This window comes from Rhinolophus sinicus, linkage group LG15 (genome assembly GCF_036562045.2).
Source record: "Rhinolophus sinicus isolate RSC01 linkage group LG15, ASM3656204v1, whole genome shotgun sequence".
In the NCBI taxonomy this organism is placed as follows: Eukaryota; Metazoa; Chordata; class Mammalia; order Chiroptera; family Rhinolophidae; genus Rhinolophus; species Rhinolophus sinicus.
Genome location: NC_133764.1, coordinates 6235721 through 6262509, shown reverse-complemented (window position 1 = coordinate 6262509; position 26789 = coordinate 6235721). Strand labels below are relative to the sequence as shown.

Here is a 26789-nt window from a genome sequence, read left to right as displayed (position 1 = left end):
CCTTGGCCCCCGTACCTGTTCTGTTTTCACGTTCTTTGGCAGCAAACTGTTGTTCTGTCCCGTGCGCACCGGCCTCTGACCAGAGTAGAAACGTAATGACCTGGCGTGGCCCACCTGACTGTGATACTTGGCATAGTTTTTGTTACATTCTTGTTTCATCGTGTTTATTCCTTTCTCCGAATCCTATCATTGTGTTCTTGCAGCTGTGTGACATGAGTGCCGCAGTTTTGGATACGTGTGAGGGGGATGTTCAGGGTAAGCGGCCCCAGCCTCGCCTCCTGTCCACTCGCCCGAGCCAGCCAGGCCACAGCTCTCTGCCCCGCACTCTGCATGTAGCTCAGACCTGCATGGCGGCTTCCATCCTGGTGCCTTCCCCAGCCTCCGCAGGAGCTGCCGGGTCCGAGAGCTCATTAGGCTTTTTGGGATCACTGGCCATTTTTTTTTTTTTTTGGGTCTGTTTTTTTCTTGTCCTTAGCAGATGGGGGAGACAGCCAGGCAGAGGCCGAGCTCATCTGCTCCCCACCCTCTGTCACCTAACCTCAGCTCCCCGATGCTCTCCCTGTGGTTTAGAATTGAAAGGGTAACAGGACTGCTCATATCACGAACCTTTGTTATCACTGGAGGGCCTGCAGAAGACATCTGTGCCCAGTGTCCAGGACAGTTCCTCACATACATGTTGGTTTAGGGAAGGGTCCCAATGATGTTGCCACCCCAGTGCCTGGATGCAGCCTCACCACGTGGCTGGGAGGCTGTCCGTGCAGCATGCATGCGTGCACCCCAGCCATTCCCACTTTCTGAAGGAATGTCTAACTTGCCTTCCTCTGGGCTGAGACAGCTGACAAATCCTGAAGAATCCACAGTAGTAGAATTCTTCCTGAGCTCACTTTTTCATAGGGTATATGGCCAGCCAGATCCTGTCTATCCAACTCAATGAAATATTTTGGAAGCAGTTATACCAGTTTTTGTTGATATCGTCCAATAAAGAGCAGATACTCAAAAGTAAAACCAAGTCAAGAACATGAAAGAAGCCAGAGGAGCCAGGTGTTTTTGCCTCAGTAAGGAGGGGCATCCAGAGTAAACCAGGGGAGGGCTCCCCGGTGCCCCCAGGAAAGCTGCTATGCCTGTGGTCCTGTGGGGACCAATGACAGGCATGGCAGGAGGGCGTCCAGACAGGTCTCCTGACAGACACTTCTGGAGCTTTGTCCGAAACAAGAAACAAGCTGCCCCTGCACTCCCCCTGCGCCCCTGCAATGTCACTGGGGCTTCTTTCCCTAAATCTTGCTCCGGGTTTCCTGCATTGCCTTCCTCCGCAGGGCTCTCTCTAAGGGAACAGCCAGGAGCACAGCTGAGCAGCTCATCTCAAGTTCCTATCAGGGATGGGGGTTCTTTACATGCTCTTTCTGTAACTGTCAAGTAACCCATCACCACCCTTTGTTGTTCCCCTTTGACTGCTGGGACACAGGGAAGGTAAGAAACCTGTCCAAGCTTATACTCTCCCTAGTGACAGAGATAGGATGTGGAATCCAGGCCTGATGGCCTGTGCCTTACCTAACAGAACATGGCACGACAGGTGGGGCAGGTGGGGCAGGTGGGTCCCAGGCCAGGAGCTGCCTCCCACTAGGCACCAGGGATGGACCCCAGCAGTGAGGGCAGGACACAGGCAGGCCCAAAGGCCTGCACATGTCCTCTGGGGCAGGAAGAAGAGCCAGTGGCACTGGCTGAGCTAGCCTCACACCCCCAGTCACTGCTCCATCAGGCAGCAGAATGAAGACAGGCTGGGATGACATTTTGAGGACTGTTTGAGGGGGTGGGGTGAGACAGAAGGACCTTTTGTTGGAGAGTTTCCATGTTTGTATGTCATTTAGGGCAGTGTCCAAATGTCTGTCTGTCCACTTGATATGGCATTCTTTGGGCTGAATGTTTGTTTTACCAAAAAATCAAAAACACAACAAACACCCCACCCTCAGGCCTGGTCTAGAGCTGTTCCCTTCCTAGATACACTTCCTCTGTCATGTGGAGTGCTACTACGGGCCGAGATTGACAGCTAAGTGGAGGTAAAAACTAAGCAGGCCTAGGCATGGGTAACATGACTGAGAGTAAAGGATCTGGGGTCTGGGGCTTTGAGCTCCATCGCATCCCAGTCAGCCTGAGCCTGCTGCAGCCCCAGGACTCCTCAGGCTCAGCCTTCCCAGAGCCGTGTAGTCCCAGGCCCCCACCAGGGGGCCGTGCATATGCTGAGCCGCTGGCTCTAAGGATTTGTCTTTACTGGCTCGCAGATGCCCCGAATCCCAGACGCCGAGCCTTGTTACCTCAGATACATTTGAGGTACATTCTTCCTGATTATCTCCCAGGAAGAATGACCTTTGAGGGCCCCCAAGAAGGCTGGATCTCTAGGTGAGCAGTTTCCCTAGAGCTGAGTGATGGAGCTGAGCAAATTTTGCTCCAATTACTGCCAGCGTCCTGAGGGAAACCCTCGGCCCTGCCCCATCAGCCATCTGAAGTGTACTGTTTACAGCCTGAGAGTGAGGGTGCCGTGAATCTCAGAATTCCCCCGTCTGATGAGAAAATGGGGTGTTTTCCACTGCCTCATCCCGTCCCTGCAGACTTTAGGGAACTAAACACATCCTTGAAATCTCCCCAAAGCTGTCCCTGAGACCGGCCCAGAAGGCAGTGAGTGTGCGGTAGCCTGGTCCTCTGTGAACCACCCCGGCAGGGGCTGGATGCTGGTCCTACAGGCTTGCTTGGTAGAAGCAAAGTGGCCCAACCCTAACCGACCCTGCACTAAAACGCTTCAATCGGCCCCCAAATAGGCCAGCCCCCCAGTGGCCAGCCCACTGCTTCCCAATGCCAACCATGACCAGTACCTGCCATCCGCGGCCCCTTAGCTGAAGCCCCCTTTCAGCCACCTCTCTCTCTCTCTCTGGCCATTTTCAGATCTTGTCCACTTTGATGTTCCCTCCATCCACGTAGAGCTGGAGTCCACGCTCCGCCTGAGTCCCCTGGAGCATGTGCGGCGACACTCGGTGACTGAGAAGAGGGACTCCGAGGAGGAGTCTGAGAGCACTGCCCTCTGACACGTGTGTACATACATGGGCCCAGACCGACACACGCCAGGGGCGCCCCGAGGCTGCCAAGCGTCTCCGTTGGCTCCTCGCTGTCACTGCCAACGCGAGGCTGGAGTTCTGCGGCTCAGTCATCTCCGGCCCGTGTGGCAAATGGTGGTGGTGCAGGTTTTGTATGTTCCCTTCGGGTGGTGACTTTGGCCTTTTGTTTGATCTTTGCCTTTTGACTTTGTGCCTATTTTGATCCACTTTCAGCCTCCATGCCCAGCAGCAGCCCTCTCCGCCCAAGGGCTTGCCTGTGGGAAATGTCCTCTGCGGGGTCGGGGTGTGGAGGAGGGTCAGGTTGCCCCTTAGACCTGGGGCTGCCACCTGTACTGACAGTGAACATCAAGTCCTACAGGACCAGCTGAGTGGCTACAGAAGGGAAATAAGATGGCGGGATCTGTCCCTACAGTGGTATTGGATTCTGGGCACTGGGGAGGGCTGGAGCTGTAAACACCTTTAAACCTGCCCTTTAATCCATGGGCTCAAAGTAAATGGCTTAAAATGAAATGTTTCACTCCCAAATTTTGTTTTTCCACACTGTGTGACTGAAAGCTCCATTACCACCTTATCTTTTTACACTTATGAATTAAACAATGATCTTGAGGGTGTCTGGAGGGCCCAAGGACAGCTCCCTCTGCCCCCCAAAACATCAGCTATGACAGTAATCCGCCCCGCCCCCACCCCCAGGCCCTCAGTGGCACTCAGTCATGAGGTACATGGGGTCCAGGAGCCTCTTTTCTGGAGGTCACAGGTGAATACAATTACTCTGTTACCCAGAGCATGCGGAGGAACGTGAGGCCGGCCCTCGGAGACACCAGGCGAGCGCCATCGGCCCTGTGGTGCGGCGCGTCCCGCTCACCAGCATCAGGACTTGTCCCTTCTCATGACCCCCCATCCATTCTCGGGGAGGAGGCCGGGAGGGCACTGAGGAGCCTAGTCACACTCGGGGACTGAGGGAGTGAGAAACAGACTCGGGTCATGCATGCAAAGTCAAATTTTATCCTTTTAAAATAGATATGATAGACCTATACATGATATAATATTTGTATATATGAAATCTCTCTATATTTGTTTAATTTGAGCCATTCAATCTAAACCAATGTACAGGTGTACAATGAGAAACTTAAATGCTTCGTTATTTTTCCCGACACAGTGTAAAATAACCCTTCTCAGACCATGGGATTTACAATCTTTTGATGCTAACAGCTTTGCTCACTTCCTGGCAAGGGCGCTTCAGTACCCAATTTGTAATGGAGCCCGGGGGTTGAAAGTACCGTTAAATACATGTACAAATAGTTGTCAAAAGTAATCTTATTAAAATAGATTTATTATCCCTGAGCGTGGCCTATCATCTTGTTTTAATAGAAACCTGTGGGGACATGGGACTCAATGTCAGGTGCTGCCTCAGGAGGAAGCCTGAGTTTTTAAAGCATTTCTATAGTCTCCTGGGTAGGGAAAATATACAAATAAATATTAGATTTATCTTTAAAAATTCTCTCAACTTTCAAGACAAACCTCAGTGTTAAATGTCGCAAGGAGGGTAAGGGAGCCAGCGACAGCTCTTTCTCAGTACTTGGAAGGGCGATGAGTGACTCCTCATTACTGCCAAGGAAGAGCAAATCTGTGGTCTCCATCGTTCCCAGAACACCGAACGGCAAGGTACTTTCCTGAACCACCAGGTGACCAGCTCTACGAGTGCATGAACTACTGCTGTCAGCCAGCACACCTCGACTTCTGTCAGAAACCTAGGCTACGAGGGCTGGTGCCTCCCTGGGGATGGGCTCCAAAGGTCCTCGCTGCCGTCAGAGCTGGCTTCCAGGGCACACGGGGTACCTGGCAGGAGCACAATGCTGCACAGGGAGACTCCTGCTTGGAGGCAGCACCAGGACGAAGCAAAGCACTCAGGTTCCAGATGGAATCTTTATTGTGTTCCGCTTCCGCGTCTTTGGAAAAACTTGGATACTAGCCTTCACATCCACAACCCCGTTTCCTGTGACATGGCTTGTCCTCTGGTGTGCAGAGGGGATAACTTGGCTGGAGCAGGCATGGGTGTGCTGTTTTTCCATGTGACTTCTTTAAAAATCAACTGGCACAAAGTTCCAGTTGTCCCCGCTTTCTTCCTTTCAGCAGCCTCCTGTCTGTGGCTTTGCCAGGCACCATTCGTAGGGGGCATCTAGCAGGCCAGGCCCCACCCGGGAGCCCAAACCAAGGCCCAGCCTGACGCCCACCTACCCCCCCCAATGCCTCCCCTGCACTAAATGGTGCCCTCTGGCTCCCGCCAGGCAAAGGGCACACACCCAGGTCTGTGTGCAGGGTGGAGGACGTGAGCCTTCCGAGTTCAGGGTCTCTCTCAGACCTTCACTTTGCCCTGACCTTCTTGCTCTGTGGGCTCTGAGACGCCTCTGCATGGGCCCGTTTCTGCTGGGGCTCGCTGTCCTCAGGGCCACCCGCCTGCTTCCTGGAGAGGAGGGCCGCCCGCACCAGCCGCAGCTCCCTCTTCTCCCTGCGCTCTTCCATCTCCTCAATGTCACCGGCGAACAGGGCTTTCAGCGGGGCAGTGAGCTTGGGCACCGTGGGGAAATCTCCAAAGCAGACCTAGAAGGCAAGACGGAGGACGAGGGCGTGCCTCAGAGGAGGCTGCCTTGGGGGTGGGGAAAGCCATGTGCTCGCTCGTATCGCAGGCACCAGCTCCCCCTCTTTACAAACCCCAGAGGCAACAGACCATAGCTGGAAAAAGAAAACAGGAAAGAAAATGCCATGGAGAGAGGTAGGGAACTCTAAAGGCATACAGACTCCGCACAGGGGCCTCAGAAAGTCAAGGCTCCTAGACTGAGAATCCAGCTCCTCATCAACAAAGTGGGGCCCATGCCCGCCTCTTCATTCTAGGAGGGGGAGGGGAAAGCTCTGGTTTTCCCCTCAGAGAGGAGGGCACCCCCGCTCCGAGGCCGCTGCGAGGCTCAGGGGACGTGATGGTGCGAACGGACTGAGCGTCTGAGGGGCGCCCCGTGATCCCAGCGACCTGATGCTGACGTGTGTCCGGGAGGCGGCTCCCCTTCACACCCGGGACTGGTGGTGACAAGGCACAGATGCGCTCCCACGGCGTGGGCCTGGGCCGACCACCCACCCGTGCACGCAGCGCCGTCTCTGCGCCTTGGCCCCACCCCGCGCAGCCCACACAGCGCACACACCTTCATGTGGTCGAAGGCAATTCCGACCTTCTCGTTGAAGTCAGGGCTGAAGAGCGGGATCTTGGCGTAGCGCTGGCTGAAGTGGTTCAGCATGATGAACTGGGCGTTCATGCGCATCCCCACGCCGATCGCCTGCGAGGTGGTGCTGCGGGCAGGGTGTCGGTCAGGCGGAAGCTCCACCCGAGGGCCCACACACGAGCGGCACAGGTCCTGCCCCCGGCCCCTCCTTCCCCTGGCAATTCCCTGACCAGGCTCACAGTGGGTTCTGGCATATTTCTAATTTTTTCAAAAACCGTGTCTCCCTCCCAGAACCTTGCCTAGAGAACTCAACAGAAATAAAAGCCGAAGGAGCCCCCACGGCCCTTTGGTGGGAAGCAGGCTGGCTGAGCATCACTGGTGGGCACGGTCTTTCCCAGCAAGGTCACTGGGAGGCTGCTTAACAACTGTCACCGGGGTTGGGAGTGGGTGACGAGCTCCCAGCATTCTCAGCTACCTGTGTGTCTTTTCCATGGCTTCCTCTTCCAGACCATCTTCCAGTGTGGCCTCGTGTATCAGGAGGGTGGCATCTTTCCCTAGAGAGCAGGAAGAAGCATTAAGCGGAGTCCTCTGCAGGAGAAGCACTTGGGCTCTGGGTCCACACAGCTGATTCCGGGCCCAAACTCTCTCCCCTGAACCTGTGGTGTGTCCCATCTCAGATGACAACCACATGCTGTCAGGTAGGACCAGAGCTGGCTGCCACTACTCACCCATCTGGACCAGACTCTCACAGGGCATGGTGTCCCCCGAATAGACCAGTTTCCAGCCGGACGTGTGGACTAGAGCACAGCCAAAAGCATGCTTGCAGTGCCGGACCAGGCAGGTCTGAAACTGAAGGAGCAGGCATGGGCTCTGCAGCTGCGCTCCCCACTTCCCCATCCCTGCATAGGCGCTCCCCCCCCACCTTACCTCTTCCAAATCACATGTTTCCAGCAGCAAACTAATCAACCTTTCAACTTCGGAGTTGGAGACCTCAGTTCCTTTCTGAAGGCATTTGGCAGGAATCATACTGTCAGAAATAAAACATTTAAACAGACGTTAAAAGAAAATTTAACTTGAATCAAAGTTTAAGTCTGGCTGGAAAACCCCAAAATCATAATTATAAAGAAACACAATAAAAAAATATATATCTTTGACTGTTAATAAAGCATTTATATTGTATGTAAAAAACAAGGAAAGAAACAATTTAACTCAGTCACTAAAACTGGGAAAGGGTAGTCAATTAAAAAGAGCCAAACCCAAACCCCCAGGCCACTGAGAGAAACCCAGAGGGCACGGCAGGCCCTTCCCAAGCTGCCCAGTGTGGACAGACTCCAGGCAGACCCCATGAGCTGAGGGTGCGGCCGCCCCCTGACCTACCTCCTCAGGCACTTGGCCCTGCAACTGTCTTATGGAGAAGTGTTGGCAAAAAGTCTAGAAACTAGAACCAAACTGCAATGAGGGCTGAGAGGAAGTGCATCAAAGAAAAGAAACATGCTGGGAACCACCCAATGGTTTCTGCCCTGAGTCAAACCACTTCTCCCCTGCTTCTGCCATGTGGGGCCAAGTCAAGGGAAAGGTTGCCGGGAGGTCTCAGCCCTGGGCTTGTGGAGGAAGAGGGGAAGACAGCCTGTGCGGGCAGCCTGCCTGGAAGCTCACCAAACATGGTGCAGAAGCGGCTGGCACTGGTTGTGGTACTGCTGGAGCCAGGGCTTGAGCTGGGTGGGGGCGACCACCAGCAAAGGGTGAAAGGGCTTTCCCAGCGATGCCTGAAACAAAATCAGTGTTGCATCAATGGCAGACATCACAGTGAAATGGTGTGCGGTGGCAGCAGGTACAGCTGTTTGTGTGTAATCCAAGGGAACTCAAACTGGCAATACCACCAAGTGCCACACTCACCAAAGCTCGTTCTCTCTGCAGCAGGATATTTAATAAGCCCTGGGAAGGAGAAAGTAGACACGGATCAGACACATCCAAACTCGACCCCATGGTGGGGCCCTGGGCTCCTCACCTTGCAGTAAGTAGTTCCTTAAGCCTCTATCGGCCACCCTCTAACACTGCTGCAGCTGGGGGTTGGCACATGCTGACGCATGACCCTGAAATGTCATAGGCAATGTGGCCAGGAAAGAGAGAGCCGGGGTCGGGGATACAGCTGCCCTAGGAGACCAAGTCTCCTGCCTCTGGCGTAAGTTTCCTCCGAGAAGGCTGTGTGTTAAGGCGAGATTCCAGACAAGCTGGGTGAAGACAAAACCCCTATAGCTGCATGACAGCAATGCAAACAGAAAGATGAAACATTCTTGCTGGGCAGAATTACTGGACTGGGCTCTGTAAAAGGCCATTACCCAGCGAGAGAGGAAACACCAAAGTTCTGGGCAAGACTGGGAACAGGAGGGAAGGGAAGCGGCTGCCGCCCTCCAGGTCCCACCCGACACTCACCGTGTGGTGATCTGCGTGCAGGTGGGACACAAACACCGCAGCGAGGGTGCCCAGGACCCTGTCCACGTGATCTCCGTAGTGACGGCACAGCTGCCCAAATGTACCTTCACCACAGTCCAGCAGCAGGGACTTGTCAGAGCTACAGAGGGCAGCGAGACATTCATCACTGACAGGAAAGGCCTCTGGCAGCTCAGAGGATTGTTACTTTAGAGAGAAGAGCAGGAAGCAGTGGTGGCATTTCTGTGTCTCCCATAATCGTCCATGCTGTTGCTCTGAGGAGCTTACACAAACGCGAAGGCAACTATAATGTCCATCCTCATTACACAGAACTATCCACGGGACCCTGAAGCCCTTTGAAGTAGGTAGAAGGTACAGAGCTACACAAATGCTGGGCATCAAGAGAAAAAAAAAATGCTTACGTGGAATGTGAGGGTAGAAACACTTACTAATCCTAACCAAGAATCTCTGATTATTCCGATTGAATATGGAGACACCCACTGTTGATAATACCAGAGACGGTCCAATATTGTGTATGTGTAAGATCTGGCTACATCAGATGTTTCTCCCCTTTTCAAGCTGAGAAGTTCTGACTTTCTCAGCCCATGTCCTCAGAGCTGACTGGTGCAGGACAGGCCACAGATGTTCCCCCTGGGGAATGAGTTCATGCAGACACCCAGATGCCAGTCTGAGCTTGGCATTTAGTTGGTCTCAAGCAGGACTCAGGGAGCTCGGATCCCACAAGCTCAGCTGGCTGTTTTGAAGAGCAGCCCGCTTCAAAATCTCTGCCCAAGGTACGAGGGTCAGGTCTCCTGCAGGCCTTCCTCCTTCTCCAGGAGGAGCTGTGACTGGGACAGCGGCACCCATTTTTCAGAGAGAAGCCTCAGAGTACTGAGACATTACCTTTTGGGGATGAGGTGACGTGTGGAAGGAAAGCCAGTGATAGCACCCTCAGATGAACTGCAGCAGGGTCGAGAGGCCACTCTTAGGCCTTGTCACAGAGCGTCTCAGACCCGGGAAAGGCCAGCCCACACCCAGCCATGTTATGGCATTTCCTCAGTCCTAAGACAAACATGTACCTAATTTGTGAATTTTTGATGTCAGGGTGCATCTTACATTTGCTGTGCACATTTAACGCATTATTTGGTTGCTTATCAGTCACCACTAGCATCTAAGATATCAAAGCAAAATTTTAAAACCTGGTACTTCAGTCTCACTTTCTTCACATGTATGAGTCACACACCGTGAACATTTCAGAGTGCCCTGGATTAATCTCTCTGCACACAAATGACACCAGGGAAACCCAGGAGAATCAACTAAAAACCATCCAGTAAGGGGCTGAACACAAAACAAATGCACACACCCAGAGGTCGTTACACATATCCGCAGTACCTAGTTAGGAGCCACACAATGTAGCAATTATGTAAGACACCAATTCACATGTGGATCTGTCACTTACCAGCTGAAGGAATTAGAGCCAAGTAACCTCTCTGAGTATCAGTTTACTCATCAATAAAATGGGTAGTTAGTCACTAGTTCATAGGCTTAATGTGAAAATTAAGTGAGATAATTTCTTAGCACGGTGTATGACATACAGTAGAATCAGCTAATTTTATCAAAAGACATAATGGGTGACGAATTCGGGTGATTCCCAGAAGTCTAAGTCAGCTATTGAGCCTATGAATGCACTAAGGTTCACTACTCTTCTTTGGGGGCACTCTAGCCAAGATGACAAGCTCACGGGGTTATATTTTCAAATTGGCTTGGTGGATGGAGTGTAACTTCTGTTTAGAAAATCAGCATGCTCCTTGATAGATGGATGTTTCCTGGGAAAGCAGTAATACCTTATGTTGATAAGTGTGGCGCTCACGTTTCGAATCTTCATCGGGATAGCAGACCCTGTTCCCAAGAAGATGATTTCTGGATACTGGCTTTTTTTCTCTGTGGAAAAATACATATGAAAGAGTTCATTTCTTTGGGTTAAATGTGAGCCAGCATTGAGCCCTAAGATGAGAAGTCCAGCTTCCCAGGAGGGGCTGGTGGTCCCACCTGGCAAATGCCCTTCTGGAAGGGCCTCAGTGAGAGGCACCACAGGCTGTTTGTGAGTAAAGGGCTGTCTGTGTGGGAGGGAGAGTAAATTCCACAACCCTTTCTTCAAAAGAATCGCTCTATGTCTTAAATTACACAGGGGGCTTGATGCTTCGCATCTGCACCTACCTCAGGGGGCGGTGTGTCCTGCATCCATCTCTTACCACCAGACCTGCACTTCCTGAGTGTGCTCACACAACCCTGCAATGCCCCACTTTCTAGGGGACTAAATGGGCTCAGGGGATCAGCTCTCCAGAGAGGAAGAGGCAGAGCCAGGACTCAAATCCAGGGACGATTCTGACGCCTCACCAGCCTGACAGGCCCCATGGACTCACGTGCAAGCATGACCTCAGTGGTTCTTTTAACACACAAACTGCAAAGCCAATCACAGACCCAAAGGCAAGTGAGGCCAGGGAAGTGGTCAGTCTTCCCCACAATATCCAAAAGGCTATGAGAAGGAGGTGAGGTTTCTACTTGCCTGGAGCTGACGAGACTACAACCCCAAACCCACTTCTACTCCAGTGTTCTCTATTGCTAGCATTAGTTGAAAAGGACACTGGACAAACCAATCACTGAAGCAGAGGTCACAAAGTTCCCCCAACTACTTTTCCTCCTGGGGCGATGAAAGCACAGTAAGGTGAGTGATGTGGTCAGAATCTTCCATGGATCCTTATTAGCAAAGCCAGGACCAGATCCCAAGTTGGCCAAATCCCAGTTCAAAGTGCTTTCCAGCACCTCACAGGAGTTCCCAGAACCGCTGCACTCAGCGTGTTCCTTATAAAGAGTACCTGGGTGCCATCACCAAGCATTCCAATTTAATTGGTTTGGGAGGGGGGCAAACACTGGTGTTTTCAAACAGAGAATGGAGACACACTGAATTCCATAAATAAATGCAGTCAGACTACACCATGCTGACACTCAGGGCCATGAAAACACCTGCAGGAGGGCAGAGCCCAGGAGAGAAAGGCTGGCCTGTGGTCTTTCACTCACCCGCTGGGGCTGGGCCGTCCTGTGCAGTCTTCCTATATTCCTGCACGCTTTCTTGGAAATTGGGCATCTCCAGGGCCTCAGCTATGAATTCATCAGGATTGCAAGTAATAAGGGCATCCCTGCAGGGAGAAAAGGTGACAGAGCGATATGTGGCCACAGGCAAACACCGCTTTGGAGCTCCAGAATCAATTCATGGACACAATCTACAGAAAGTTCTTTCAAATTAAGATTGTAGACTAAGGACTAAGAGCTCGAGCAGTTCTGTCTCCAGCCTGGTAGAATCTTTCTCAGCTCAGTGGGGGTCTCCAAGCGCATTCTGAACTGCTCTCGCTCCTCAGATCATCTCCCAGCTCAAAGCCTGACACACTTGGCCCCACTGACCTTGGGCGAGGTCCTGTGCAGCATCCCTGACCTCTACTCACTAGACACCACTAGCATCGAGCTTCCCCTTGGAGTCGAGGAAAGAAGGGAGAAATCACCCCAGTGACAAGCACAGCCAGACAACAGTGGCTCTCCAGCTAACACGCACACAGCTAATCACCTGGGAACCTTGTCGAACTGCAGGGCCAGATGCAGTGGCTCTGGGTACAGGCTGAGACTCTGCACTTCCAGCAAGCCCCCTGGACAGCACTCTGCTGCTGGTCCTGACCACACTGAGCAGCCAGCCTTGGATCGGGAACCTGACTGAGCACTAATATGACCTGCGAACTCATGAAGTGAGTCCCAGGCTTCCCTCTCAACATTTTCATTCAGCAGGTTTGGGAATCATATTTTTCACAGGTACAAAGCAATCTGGGTATTGGCTACGTCTGCTAATCACGGCTTTATGAGCGGCCTCTGCAGATGCTGACGAAGGGACAACAGGCTCTTCAACCCCTAGACACTGTCCATGGGCCCCAGGCCTGCTGCTACAGCCTCCTAAAAAGCCCCAACTATTCAACAACACAACAGCACACAGTATCCAGTAATGATCTGGAGCATGGTCTACTCTAATACAGACATTACGGAGTTGAAAGGAAGCTTCAAATTTCAAGATGTAGACCTTAAAAATTAAAGCTGTGGGGCAGTATGCACTTCTCCTATTACCGGCTGGGGTACAAACTGGTCAAGCTTTTCTGGACCACAAGTTATGTTTACCAAGTGCCTTAAGAAGTGTCACACTGACTCAGTAATGCCACATCTAAGAATTACCCTCAGGGAACAGAGTTTCACGGAAACAGTTATATGTACGACATTTAATGTTTCATTAAAACAGCAAAAACTTGGAAATGTCTCAAATTAACAAATATCCCTATCTGGAATATCAGCAATACCTCTTGTTACTGACGATTATATAATGATACAGAAAACTCTATATAATGATACAATGTCCTATAATGAAACTGAGATGTCAGGCCACAAGTCCAGAGATACATATTTTATAATACATTCCCATATTTCTCAACATTTAAAAACACAAAATGTTAATAACCATTATTATCGTTCATCTTGGGGTGAAGAGATTATGGGTGGCTGAGTTTCTTCATCATACACTTCTTATTTTCTACATTGTAAAACAGTGAACACGGATCACTTTTATTATCAGAGAAAACAGTTATAGAAAAGGATAATCCCTGGCCCTAGTCTTCCCACCTCAACCATAGTAGTCAGCTTGTTTTAGCAAATGAATTTGTATTGGAACACAGCCACACCCATCCATTTACATACTGTATCCAGCTCTTTTGTGCTACAGTGGTAGCTGAGTAGCTGTGACAGAGACCACATGGCTTGCAAAGCCTGAAATATTTACTACCTGGCCCTTCACACACACATACACACAAAAAACACAAAACAAAACAACAACAAAAATACCAACCACAACAAAAACATGCCAACCCCCAACCTGGACCATTGCACAGGCTCAGAATCACAGACCTCTGCCACTCCCTCCGGGGACGGAGTTGATACTTGAGAAGGCATTCACCACGGACTGTGGGGACAGTGAATGGGGTACTTTCTTCCTGAAGGAGACAAAAACACGTTCCATGGAGAGAAAGCAAAGGGTAGGGAGCTGGCCAATGGGGACTGTTCTGTGACATTACCTGACAGTGGAGACTGGCGAGTGCAGGGAAGATGTTGGGGTGGATGAGGTTGAGCTGAGTTTGAATCTTGTGGCTCCGGAGGTTGTGAACCGATGTGCAATTCTCGTTCAGGATCAGGTGCTGGGTGTCAGGCCCAAACCTACGACGAAACAGACTGCCCATTCACAGTGTCCTTTGGGAGCGTTTCCACCTGAGGGGTAGCACTGGAGGTCGGGAGTGATGATGCGGATGGAAATATTCAAAGAGAATAAGTGACTTGTCCAGAAAGATTGCTACCAAATGGCCAAACACAGTCCTTCTTCTGTCTCAAAGTCTAGAGTTCTCTCCCAACTCAAATGCCTTTGGAAAGAATACCAGGAAAAAAAGAAAAGTTACAATGCTCAGAGCCTACAGCTATAGACTGGAAACAAAATGGAGTACAGGGTAAAAGAAGAAGCCTAAGGAGGGGAAAGGAGATAATGGGTGTTGAGACTCAAACCCTAAAGGAACAGAGGATGGAGAGAGCTGAGGAGGAGACTGCTGAGGAAAGAGATGAAGGGAGATGCCCAGGAAGAAACGGGATGGGGAGGCTGAACTGTCGCCCAACATTACTATGCGCTGAGAATTCAACACGAATGATTCCTCCCACCGGGTGCGGCCCAGCCAGTGACGGCCACGGGAAAGGCAACCTCTCTTTCCAGTTACTAAATTTTGGTAGACCAGCTATCTGCTTCACAGGGTCGTTGGGAAGATTAAAGAAAATGAAATGAAATGTAGACTATTTAACATACTGCCTGACACCTTGAGGGGTATTTAAGAAACTGAAGCTATTACATTAAACTCACAAGTCTCTTCTTCAGGATACACGCACAGAGCCATCAGCACAAAGGCAGCAGATCCTACCGAACAGCCCCACACAAGCAGGACATGTGCACACTGCGCCACCTAGCGGTGACGTGTCTTGACAAGAGTGGTACAGATGGACACTAGAACTCAGGGACAGCAGGAATCCCGCACAAGTTTAGGCAGGTATGGAAGAAAGGGTAGGACGGAGGAGGGGTGGAAATGTGCACTACATGTGCGACAGGCCAGGCCCATACCTCTCCATCCACTGCTGGTATCTGCTGTCGGCCAGCACACGCTCTGGGGCTATGTGAACCACCAGGGCCACCGGGGCATCAGCCTTTCCTTGGTACCTGGGTGGAAGGAAGGGTGGGGCTTTGCTTTATAAAGTGACACAAACTCGGGACCCGCACAAACAGGACTGGGCGGCCAGGGAGGGGCCCCGCTCGGCTCTCCTGGGATGGCAGTGAGCCCACAGCCTTCATGTTCGGGCCAGGTTGTCCCAGCCACTCCCAGAGGTTGTCGCCAGTGCTGACTTGCGATGCCTCTATTTGGCAGCTGTGGGCCTTCCTGGTGGCCAGCCTGAGCCTTTCTCAGGGCTGTGCTGCAGACCTAGACTCCCCTGTCCCCTCCCTTCACCGGGGTCAGACCTAAAAAGCCACCTCCTGCTCCCTCTCCTTTACGTCTCGCAGATATTTCCTCTAATCAATCTCTTGCACCTCCAATTTCACCTTGTCACCTGCCTTCCATAGAACCCGAGACACAGGGCTGGAAAATTAAAATCATCTGGAATTCCATTAACTAGAGAAACAACCACTTACTAATGTGTTGAGGTGAAAATACATACGGTGGCTATTTTTATTTACTGCCCTCACCCTTTTCTCAAACACACCTGGGAATTCACAGGCCAGGCATTTAAACCTGACAGCAACACATGAGCACACATTGCTCTGAGCTCACACCCACTCACAGAGACTTGAAGCTTTGCTGCCCATGATTTGATTAAAACACAAAGCCCGTGCCACCAGAGAACCCAAATTCACCCAAGGAGAATAAAGTAGAGCTCAGGAAGAATTTCTAACATTCTTAAGTTAAAAGAGGTACAGCTGCCCAAAAGGATTTGTTGTGCTAAGTAGGATAAAACGATAAGTGAAAAAGTATAGATAAGTACAAATTAGGAAAAGAAAAATAGAGACAGAATAAACCACTAAGAATGGGAGAAAAATCGAAACACAGACACGTAGGTCAAAGGTTCTACCCAGGATTAAAGCTGACTGTAAAATGGGCCAACTTTTTTGGAGGACAGAAGAGAATGGCATGCAGGCACAGGAGACTGCCTCTGTGTTTCAAACCCAGACAGCAGACTTTCCCAGAGTCCCGGCTCTGTGCCAGGAGTAACCACAGGTTGCAGGATGGGGGCGGGGGGCGGGGGGGTTCCCGTCTATGCCTCTGGGCTTTGTCAGCACTGTGTCGGCTCTCCCTTCTCCCACCCCAGGACCTGTCGGTACCTCTTGAACGCAGCATTCTCAGAGATGGGTAGAATGAATCCTTCGTCTGGACATTCGACCACAACAAAAGCAAGACTGGGGTCCGGAGGAGTACAGATCTCTTCAGGCAAAATCTGCAAAATCACTGGTGTCATGATGCTCTCCCAGAGCCGTCACAGCCCAGCAAACATACCCGTGACCTTCAAGCCCACAGCTAACATTACATAAGCTCCAGTGAGCAAGCACAAAGCCAACGTAAGGATCACCACCAACACCCTTCCTGCTCTCTCTGCTTATAAACAGGCAGGCAGCTGGCTAGCAGAGGGCACTTCCAACCTAAAGTGGCCAGGAAGCCAGGCATGGTGTGTATAGTTCTCTCAGGTCTGTGGCCATGGATCCCAAAATCCTCAGATGCCAGAGAAAACATCCTGGTAAAGAACATGGTGGTTTCGTTTGGGTCATGCACCCAAAGTCCATCATTATGGGGTCTGCCCTGAGCTCAAATACAAGGGAAAGCATCCGTCCTATTAGGAGGAGGACCCCCAGATCCTAAATGGACAATCTATAGAAATGCCCCAATGCAGCCAGCACCGATCTGCAGGGACAAGTCTAGATAAGCAACCCCACTTTATCGCTCAGTCAAGGGTAAAATCCAAAGCTGTTCCACTTCCCTCACAAGTGGTGTCTGTCTGAGCCAGACGGTGACTCTGTCCCATGTTCCAGGCCCTACCTTTAAATGCTGAAACTTAGGAAAATGGGGTATCTCACCTCTTTTCCCTCATAAGTGACACTTTTCCCGTCCTTCACAGCAGCAATGATGGGAGCAATGGCAGCTGTCCCACTGAAACGAAGAGGCAAGCCCTCTGTGAGATGAGGAGCTTTATGAAACAAAGGGTACCCGCAGAGTCCCCAGAGCCTCCTCTCCCCACCCCACACACACACTCACACTGGGAGGCCCAGCTCCTTTGCTCTGAGCACCAAGAAGTTTCCTTTCTTCAGGTGAAGCTGTAATGAGAGAACTGAAATGGAACTTCACCGATGAATGAAGAAGCTCGGTCTTAATCAATGTGCTTGTAAGTGCATCCTTCTGGCTTTACTTTTGAATTATTGCTATTCTCTTACAATTCATTAAAATGCAGGTTATTTTAATCCTTTATTAAAATAAAGGATTCTGAAGAAGTCATTTATGCTTCAGTAATCAAAGCTGAATGATTTGAAAACAGTGCAGTACTTCCCAACTGTTACCTCCTTATAATTTTAATAAAATGTAACCCATTTTCATATTGAATACAAAGTATCCTTCAGGAATCCTTAAGGAGAAACAATGTTGTTTCATCATCCTGCACTGGCCCATCAGTAGCATCACCAGAACACTGTCTAACAGAGAAATGACCACACAAATCACCGTGTAACACAATACTGCAATGACAGTGACAGGGTAATAAAAGTGCGGATGCTTTTTCTTCTCTGTTTTTCAATATTCGGCAATACAATGCTGTTGCTTTTATACTGGAGGACAGTTGTAAAAAAACTTCCCAATACGCTGTTATTAGAAGGGAAAATAACAATCCTATTATAAACACTCATAATTATCATTCTATACTTAAAATTTGTCAAACATTTTTGGGATCTACTATTTCACACATAATAAGAGAAAAAAGACAAAAATAGCATGAAATGTTAATAAGTCTTTGGGAATTAAATGGTATTTGATTTTCATTTTCTTCTTTGGATTTTTATATAAATGATTTGCATTTTCTTTTAAGTTCCTGAAGTTAAGAAATTACTCTTAGGGCAAAGACTCAACTGTGGATCCTAACGTCTTACTAGGATACTACAATCTTCTGTCTTAGAAAACATCACCCAAGAGGAAGGATTAGTTCAAATGTGTGCACATAACACAAAGATGACAGAGCTTGGATGATATCTTTAGGTAGCGACGTTAACAAGTGCTGCTGTGACCATTCTGTACACAGACCCAAATGGGTTTGAGGATAGAAACTAAATGTTTCTAATGTCTAACAAGAACTTACAGACCTAAGGCAGGCAAAACCCGTCTCTCTACTTCAAGCTGAATTCAACCCATGGAGAAAGTTGTTCCCAACTGAGGAATGCAGAGTATGTAGAAGACAGAAGGGAACCAAGCAGGCAGGCCCCAGCGCCCAGGCAGGCACACAGCTGTCTGGGGCCCATGCTCTCCCATCAGATGAAAGCTTCTCAGGCCTTCACACACACAGCCTATTTTCTCTGACCTCCCAGAACTTGAAACTAGTTCGGCTTTAGTGCCATCCAAACCCTTAGTGGAGACACAGCAAATTAATTAGAAGAGGGAAAAGGGGCTACACGCTGACCCAGGGAAAGCTGCTCTCAGAAGTGACAGCAGATAGCCAGGCAGGAGACAGCCGCCAATGTGGCTACTTAGCGTCAGAGCCTCCGCTCCCAGGACAGCTGCCTGCTGACAGCACAAGCGCTGGCACCAGAGTTTGTAAGCGTGCACCCCTATCATGCAGGACACATTTCATCAAGCTCGATGTCATCTATCTAGGAAGGCAGGAAGGATCTAATACAACTTAAGGATTACCACATAAATGCCTTCCAAAAAATTATTTTGCTGCCTAAAAGCTCAGAAATACACAAGTAATAAGCCTATCAGCAGTAGTACTTTTGTCAAAATTACTATTATGATTCAAATAAATTGACTAGTGATATTGACAATGATCTTGCTACTAATAACTGATATTACTACTGACCTTTCACTGCTTGGTGTCAGAATTTGGATGAAAATTGCAAAAATATTTTAAAATCAACCTAATTTCTTTAAAAAAAACAAAAAAACAATCCAAGTCCACAAAAATGTAGTCTTACCACAGGTTAGACAAAAGTGTTTGTTGCAGATTATATAAAATTTTAATGCGCAGACTTATTAAAATTAGGTCGTCAGATCTAATATTACCTATTGTAATATTTTCATAGAATTTGACAAACTTTGGATTTGCACAGCAAGGGCTTTGCGAATGCTAGCCAATATCAAAACTGATGCTCGCAGCTTTAAAAGTACAGTTAAATGATATAAACTAAAACAGAGATGAAGGAATCTGAATAAAGGCCTGATTCATTGTTTAACTTCAGAAATTTAGCCTTTAACTTCAGAAACATAGCCTTTAACTATTTCTGAAGTCCAAGAGGACCAAACATAGCCAAAGATAAAGGAATATATAGGTAGATTAACTGAACACTGGAAGAGAATTTGAAATGTATAGAACAGTATAAGTGGCATATTGAAAAACAGGGTTATCTGTGTTTCTTCTTGGTACTGGTGACTTAGGAACTGCTACCTGGGAATTACTGGAAAAGAGCCAACTCAAGGTCACCACATGTGCTCACTTAAAGCCCACCAGAAAGACACTTACCTTACAGACGAAAGCTACGACCAAGGAGGGGTCCCTGCCACCCTTTCTCTGGCTAACACCTGAGAAAAAAACCAAATCTGACTGTAACAAGGTATGTGAAGGTTTAGAGCAGGGGTGTCCAAACTACGCCCCATGGGTCAACTGCGGCTCGCAATCCATTGTTAATTGGCCCGCAGCAAATTCCAAAAATATATTTAGTTTACTTAAATAAACCAGGTGAGGCAATACGTACTTCACCTCAGTGAGTGGCCCGGCTGTTTGTGTATTTTACGGCATATGGCCCTTGGTGAAAAATGTTGAAAAAAGTTTGGACACCCCTGGTTTAGAGGCTTCACTGATCGATGGTCATCTGATACGTAATTGGACTTTATACAAAATTAAATGGACATAAGTGTCCCAGTACAAAGGTCGAAGAAAGTACTGGTATTCTTTTTCAAGCAGACCTTTTGTTTTCCTACTCATATTGAAATCTGAGTAAACGAAAAATGCAAAACTCCAATCAGTAAAACTTTACAATGGCAAGTGAAATGTATAAAACATGACACATTTTACCTAGAAAGGGAGAAGAGAGAAAAGAACAAATGGTAAGGTGCTCTATAAACAAGTATAAGACTATGTGAAATAAAAGCTAAAAGGCCTGCAGAGAAGGTCTGGGGGTCAGTCTCCACCTGTGCCATCCAAAAAGGATGCTTACAGGATCGGCCTTTTCTCAGTCATCAGACAGGCATGACCTCAGGGCAGAAAGAGGAACTTATCAAGCTTTGCCCAATACTGGACAACAGAATCTTTAAGCAGTGCAATTCCTCTGATACGCCTACTCTTAGAATTGTAATTCAGTCTCCCAGTAGGCTGTCACTCTGAAAAGAAAAGTGCAGATGCACTCACTGATATGACTCTTTTGTCATAGTTTCTGCATTCATGAAAAATTAATTTGCATTAATGTTGCATCAATAAAAAAACACAAAAGCCTCTGTATGAATCATTTTGCCAGGCCCTGCTCTCCACTGGGGAAACTGAACACAAAGTTGGGGGCCCACGCAGGGCTGCGTGTTGGCCCTTAATGCTCCACATTGCCACCTTTCCGACAATCCTCATTCTCCCCATAGGCCAAGTCCCAACGTTCCAAGAAAAGGGTGTCTGTTTTACACATGCACAGAGCCTTCTTATGAGAAGGATTCCAATTTACATCATTAAGAGGCAGAATTAAGAAAACAGATTCTTTTGCAAGTATATTGTTTGGTTTCACCGGCATTACCATCTGGAAGGTGCTGCTCATTTTCAGTGGATCCAGAGTCTGAAGACTGCTCTGGACTGAGCCTTCCTGGACTCTGTGATGGCTGGTGTTTTCCACACCTCTGTTCACCTGGTTGGTACAGGAAACAATCAAATGACACATGATGCGAGGTGAGCTCCCAGCCAGAGTCCAGATGTTCGCATGTGCGAATGCCAGAACACCCATTAAGTCCGCATGCTTTCTCCTACAGCAGTAAATAACCAGTCACTTCTGTAACTGGTCTCTGGGCCACGTATACTTCTTACTCATCTTTACGTTTCTACTCAGCTCATAGCTTTGACTACAGCAGGAACTCAACAGGGTTTTTTGATGAAAAAGCATGCAGGAAGTATGCTAGTTTATTCATTATCATCACTCAGTGAACAGACCTAGGCCCGAAGATTACCCATCTCCATGAGAAGGAGTATAATTTTGCAGTCAGTTAAATCTCAAGGTCAAAAAATAATAATAATAACGAAATACTGTTCCAGGAAGCTGATGCACAGTTGCTGGTCTCAGAAGCCCGCTGGCCCCTCCAGCACACTCATTTCCTTAGTGCCTGCGGGGCACTGCGCAAGCAATGCCAGCAAGCCCAAGTTCACACTGGTCACACCAATATAAAAGTAAACTGTTTCCTGCCAGGGAGGGAGAGACGGGGTGCTAGAAAGGAACAGCAGAGGAACACAAGTCAGGCTGGGGGATGGCGGTGGGGGTCAGAAAAGGAGTAAGCCAGGCAAGGAGAGTTCTAAGCAGACTGGCCTATGAGCACTTGAGCCTTTGCTTGAGCCACAGCCCTCCCCCGCCTTCTACCCATGGGTCAGTGCAAGCCGCCTCTCCTGTCAGCCCGGGACTTCTCTGGCTTTTGTTGGGAGCTCTCACCTGTACCCTTTCACACCTGGCAAGCATGACACTAGTTAGCAATGCCAAGGAAATGTCCTGACTGCTCTGCATTCTCCTGGCAGTCAGTAAAACATGACATGGAGCATGTTTAGCTAGACTCAAGGATGACACTGTCATGGCAGGGCCGAATGTGCAGACTCTCTCTGTCTAAGTCAAAACCATATCATCTGGCCCTGGCACCTAAGAAGGCTCCTGTGACCTTCTGACCCCCTAACAGCACTTTTATTAGATTGCTGTGATCAGTATTTATTTTAAAACATTTAGCAGTGCAACCTCTCCAAAACATTCTCATTTAGGAGAGAACTTAAATATGTGGCAAATAAACCCCAAGCAATAAATGTGCAATTCTAAGAGTGATATAGTTTCTGACAGTGCTTGTTATGTAAATTTCCAAAGTAGAGGCCCAATCATCATGCATGAGTTAAACATATTTGTCCATAAGATTATAAGCTCCTTAAGGGCAGGAACCATATCTTAATTCCTCAGCTAAATTTCCTAATGAGGCTCAAAACACAAAACTAGATACACAAAGCCGTATTCGAGCATTTTCTATTCCCACCCACGCTTTCCTGACTTCGCACCTATACCCCCCTCCTCCTGCTCCTAAGAAATGTGGCTTCATACTCACTGTATATGGGGATCTGGAAAACTGTCATGGTCTCATCCTTATATTCGGGTGCCGTGTGGGGCCTCACAGCTTTGTGAACAAGACAACAAGAAAGCGACTGCATTAGTACTAACATGCGTGTAAGTTAAGTTTCCAGATCACCAACTACAAGCAACTGTAGTGCCTTGAAATTTGGGTGAGAATCTGCATTAAAACCAGAATTTCTGAGTAAATTTGAATTGGAGGAAAGAAGCAAAATATATTTTCATCAGCCATTCATCTTTACTACCACCAAATCAAAAGACATATTATGGTCGCTGGTGACTATGCGCTAAAAAAAAAAAAAAAAAGAATGAAAAGAAACGAAAAAGAAACAAACCAATACAAATTTAAGAGGCATAAGTTAACCCATAACGTTGTGAGGCCAGACAATCTATCATGTTATACTATAAGAACCGGTATAGATTTTGAAATAGAAGGCTGGTGTTTCTACAGAAGAGGGGCATTAACAAGCTGGAGATGTACACCGCCTCCAGGACAGAGGCCTGCCAGTATGCTGTTAGGCCTTTCCCCATGAAGAGGTCACCTTGCAGCATAGCCGGAGCTGAGGTTCAGGGTAAAAGGACGGCAACAAAACCTGTAGGTCCCTCTGCTCACATCCCTTCTCCGTACAGCAAGGAACTCAAAGCAATGCGACTCCAAAAACCATCTCCAGCCTATATCTGGGGGTCGTGAAGTGGGGCACAGGAAGTGTAACAGACAATATTTTGAAAATGTGTCTATGTTGATGAAGTACTCATTTTAAGGTTTAATTTAGGTCAGTCTTTATGGATTCTAATTTGAGAGATTGGGGGCATATATGAGAAAGAAATAGCAGATAATGAGTCAGAGTCAGACACATACCCAGGTCTATTCCTTTCAATGGACCAGAAAATATTTTGATAGCTTCCAGGTATTTTTCCTACAAAAGAAAAGAAAGAAGCAGGCAGTTATGGTTGTACAAATGCAGCACACGACAATGTATTCAAGTACATAAGAGGTGTTGATAGGTATCAACATGACCTTTAATAAGTATTTTGAGCTTCCTTTACACAAATATTTACCAAGGGTCCACTATATGTTACATGTCAAGGATTTAGCACTGAGACCGAGATGGGGTCCTGGCCATCATGAAATGTGGAATCCAGTGGAGGAAACAAAAATGAAACAAGTGATAACACAAACAACAACTTAGTGGCAGTTGTGTTAAGTGCTCTGCAAGAAACATGAAAAATGCAGGGGGTTGGGATACATCTGGTCTGGAGAGTCAGGGATGCCACCTGAGTCAACGGCCTTTCAGCTGAGCCCCGAAGGCAGGAATGAGAGGAGGTAGAGGGAACTCGTGTATGGATGAAAACCCTGATATGGGAATGAGCTTCAGTGAGAGGCAGTGGAGCTGAGTTGGCCAATGTAGCTCCAGCTTGGTGACTGGGATACAGATGCAAGTGTGAGCGAGGGCCAAGGCCTGCAGGACTGTGGGCCATATTAAAGTGTGTGGACTGTCCTGGAATGGAGAACCCTTGAAGGGTTTTAGGATGGAAGAGACATGCCTGCCGCTAAGCCTTACAGAGGTCCCTCTGGCTGCTGTGTGGAAGGTGGATTATAGGGAGGCAAGAATGGATATGGGAAGCTATCGTAGCAGACAGAGATAATGAAAGCCTTAATGAGAGAGACAAATGGATGGATTTGAGGCGTTATTTTGGAGACAGAATTAACAATACTTGGTTAACAACATGCACACAACTTCTCAATAGTGTGATAAGCAGATGTGAAAGGTAAGAAGATGTCTCAAATTTAATAAATAGGTAAGAATTAAAGCTATTGTGAGTCCAGTTGGTGCCAAACATCTAATAAATTGATTCAGTGCTTTATGTGTCACCTCATTTAATCTTTAACAACTCAATGAAACATTGTAGCCATTTTACAGATGAAGAAACTGAGGCTCCAAAAGGTAAAGTAACTTGTTCAAGGTCATAGAATTAATAGAGTTTAAAAGGTGAAGTGTTTAATCCACTATCAGTTATCCCTGGAGGGCAGAAGACTGATTTGCAAATATGAAAATTCTTGTTATTATAACTTTAAAAAAGAAGGAGTTAGCTTTGAAAGCTGAGTCAGGAGAGACTCACCAGTTGTGGAGGTCCAGAAAGTACACACTTTGGAAGCCCGGTTTCCTTTAAAGTAAGAATCATTCCTAAAAAGGACAGTTGAAATCAGATCTCTCATCATCCCGACCTACAGTTGTCACCCCAAGGAGCACTCCTTACAAACAAGCTTTTTACTTGTCCTTATTTCAGCTTCTAATGATCAGGGAACATATGTACAGCAGGAATGATGTTAGCTAGAGGTATAAGGCACATGCAATATTCCTCAAATGCCTCTAGAATAAGCATGGCATATACTAGGGTGAGGCAGTGAGGCACCTAGGGTGCAAAATCATGCAAGTGAAGGGATGGCCTTAAAGTTTGCATCCTAGGCACCTCCTTTCCTCACTCTAGTCTCAGCTCTGAGAATGGAACTGGTTCAACACTCCATTCCTTCCTATCCACATCACAAAGCTTACAGAATTTGGCAGTAACACGATCTTGACCTTCCTAGTGGGTGGGCATGAACAATGGGGTAATCTGGACAGTGGGTATCTGTGTGTAGCTGCTGATGGTCTCAATGGTAAATATATTTACTGTAATCACCATCACTACACTCTCCTGTCCATATCTGTCACATATCTCCAGCCCAGAAACTCAATAAACGAAGTGGATGGTAACATTTGAGGGCAGTATCCCTTTTAAACTCTGCTCTTCTGAGTCACAGCGTTTGATGCTCTGTGATGCAGCTGCCTGGGCTAGCATACAAAGAATTCCAGCTCCCCTGGACTCAGAAAATGGGGGGGAGGGGGGGGAAAGGGAAAGGCAGGTTAAAAATCCCAGAGACTTCCCTCCAGCCTATGACGCTGGAACGAATATACTCACCACACAATCCCCCAACATTACTCCAGTGCATTCGGGTCAGGAATATGTTGTCCAGACGAGACACCTTCAGCCTAAGAAAGAGAAAACATTTGAGCACAACAAAGCAGAGGGACAGGGACACTTTCTTCTGCCATAAAAACACTCCTGCCTCTCATCTCAGCCTTCAAGCCCCATAATCATCCCCACCCCAAAAGAAAAGGGTTGACTCACTTGTGCTCCTGCATGAGTCGCTGGACTCCTTCTCCACAGTTGAAGAGATACCTACAGGGCGAACATCACACAAGATACTCAGAAGATCCAATTCTGTACGAGCTCTGCCACGGTTTTGACGCTCTAGTGCACACTCTGGGGGAAAACCCTGCCGTACTGCCCGCCGCATTGCTGCTACTAGGATGCTGGGTTGTGACAGGTTTCAGCAGAGGTGGCACGGGGACTGGGAGCCTGTGCAGGCCGGTGCTGGGACAGAGATGGGTCCTTTCCCCATCACCAGACCTGTCAACCCCGCGCACCGACTCTGAGGCCCCTCACTTTGGCGTGCACGGCGGGGGTGCGGCTCGGACAGCGCCAAGAGGGAACTCGGGCCCACGGGCTGGAAAGAGAGCACTAGCACGCGAGTCTGAAGTTCTTCGGGGACTCCCGGAAACGAGACGGACGGAGGATGTAAGGGAGCTAGGATCTCCCACCCACCAAAAGACAAAGCTCGGCTGCAATAAAGAACTGCCACGCGTGTGAAGTAGGGACAACCGCAGCCCAGGGCCGGGCAGGGCGCGGCGGGGCTCGGTAAGGGGACGCCGCGGAGCCCCGGCCGGACTCCCAGCGCGATGCACTGACCGGTTGTACTCCGAGAAGACGTAGAGCGCCGCACCCGCATCCCGGCCGCCGGCAGCCACCACCTGCAGGTACACGGTGTTCGGGCCCCCGGGCTCCCACGACGGGCCACGCTTCTCCCGCGCGCGCAGGTGCCGCAGCGGGTCCTTGGGCGGCCGCTGGCGGCGGGCGGGTCCCTGAGACATGGTGCGCCCGGCCGCCGACCGCAGCAGCAGGGAGCGGAGCGCCCACATGCGCCAGTTTCCACCCAGGCTGAGAATGCAGCCCGTCACCTCGGTCCGCATGCTCCACATCCCGCCCCTCCGCCCCGCATGGCAGGCCCAGCCAATCCTGGAGCCGAGAGCCGAGCGGCCCGCCTACGCGAGGCTGCGCGTCCAATAGAGAGGAGCCTTGCCTCTAAGGACTTGTCAATTGGAGGCGGCCATAGAGTGGGAGAATGCTAGAGCGCCCTGAACGGCCCCGCCCCTTGTCTCTTTCCGGGTTTCCCCGTGTCAATTCTTTCCGGAAAGGGTCCTTCGTCTGGGGCGGGGCTTCCGGGAGCGCGTGCACGGAAAA

At 49.0% G+C, this 26789-nt stretch overlaps 2 protein-coding genes across 8 annotated transcripts in view; one reads left to right on the top strand and one right to left on the bottom strand.

The window, feature by feature from the left end:
* Positions 1 to 4445, top strand: part of ARHGAP44 (Rho GTPase activating protein 44) — a 171480-nt gene extending 167035 nt beyond the window's left edge. For 3 of the 7 annotated variants that reach the window (XM_074320484.1, XM_019755258.2, XM_019755257.2), the window contains one exon: positions 2935 to 4445. In XM_074320484.1, the coding sequence (XP_074176585.1) occupies positions 2935 to 3074 (140 nt within the window). In that variant the 3' untranslated portion in view covers positions 3075 to 4445. Of the gene's footprint in view, positions 1 to 203; positions 256 to 2934 lie in introns of all 7 variants that reach the window. The other 4 variants (XM_019755263.2, XM_019755264.2, XM_019755260.2 and 1 more) reach the window with 3 other exon arrangements.
* Positions 4087 to 26527, bottom strand: ELAC2 (elaC ribonuclease Z 2). Its single transcript, XM_019755256.2, has 24 exons — positions 26238 to 26527; positions 25617 to 25667; positions 25407 to 25477; positions 24567 to 24631; positions 23305 to 23362; positions 22423 to 22491; positions 20877 to 20984; positions 19622 to 19680; positions 17158 to 17216; positions 16980 to 17052; positions 16233 to 16345; positions 14982 to 15077; positions 13903 to 14041; positions 13736 to 13821; positions 11822 to 11940; positions 10588 to 10684; positions 8747 to 8885; positions 8210 to 8248; positions 7970 to 8079; positions 7241 to 7340; positions 7042 to 7162; positions 6789 to 6867; positions 6296 to 6440; positions 4087 to 5702 (listed from the first exon to the last, which is right to left on the bottom strand). Exons 1-24 carry the CDS (start codon positions 26525 to 26527, stop codon positions 5466 to 5468), a joined length of 2523 nt encoding a protein of 840 aa, XP_019610815.2. The 3' UTR covers positions 4087 to 5465.
* Positions 26528 to 26789: the final 262 nt, after the last annotated feature.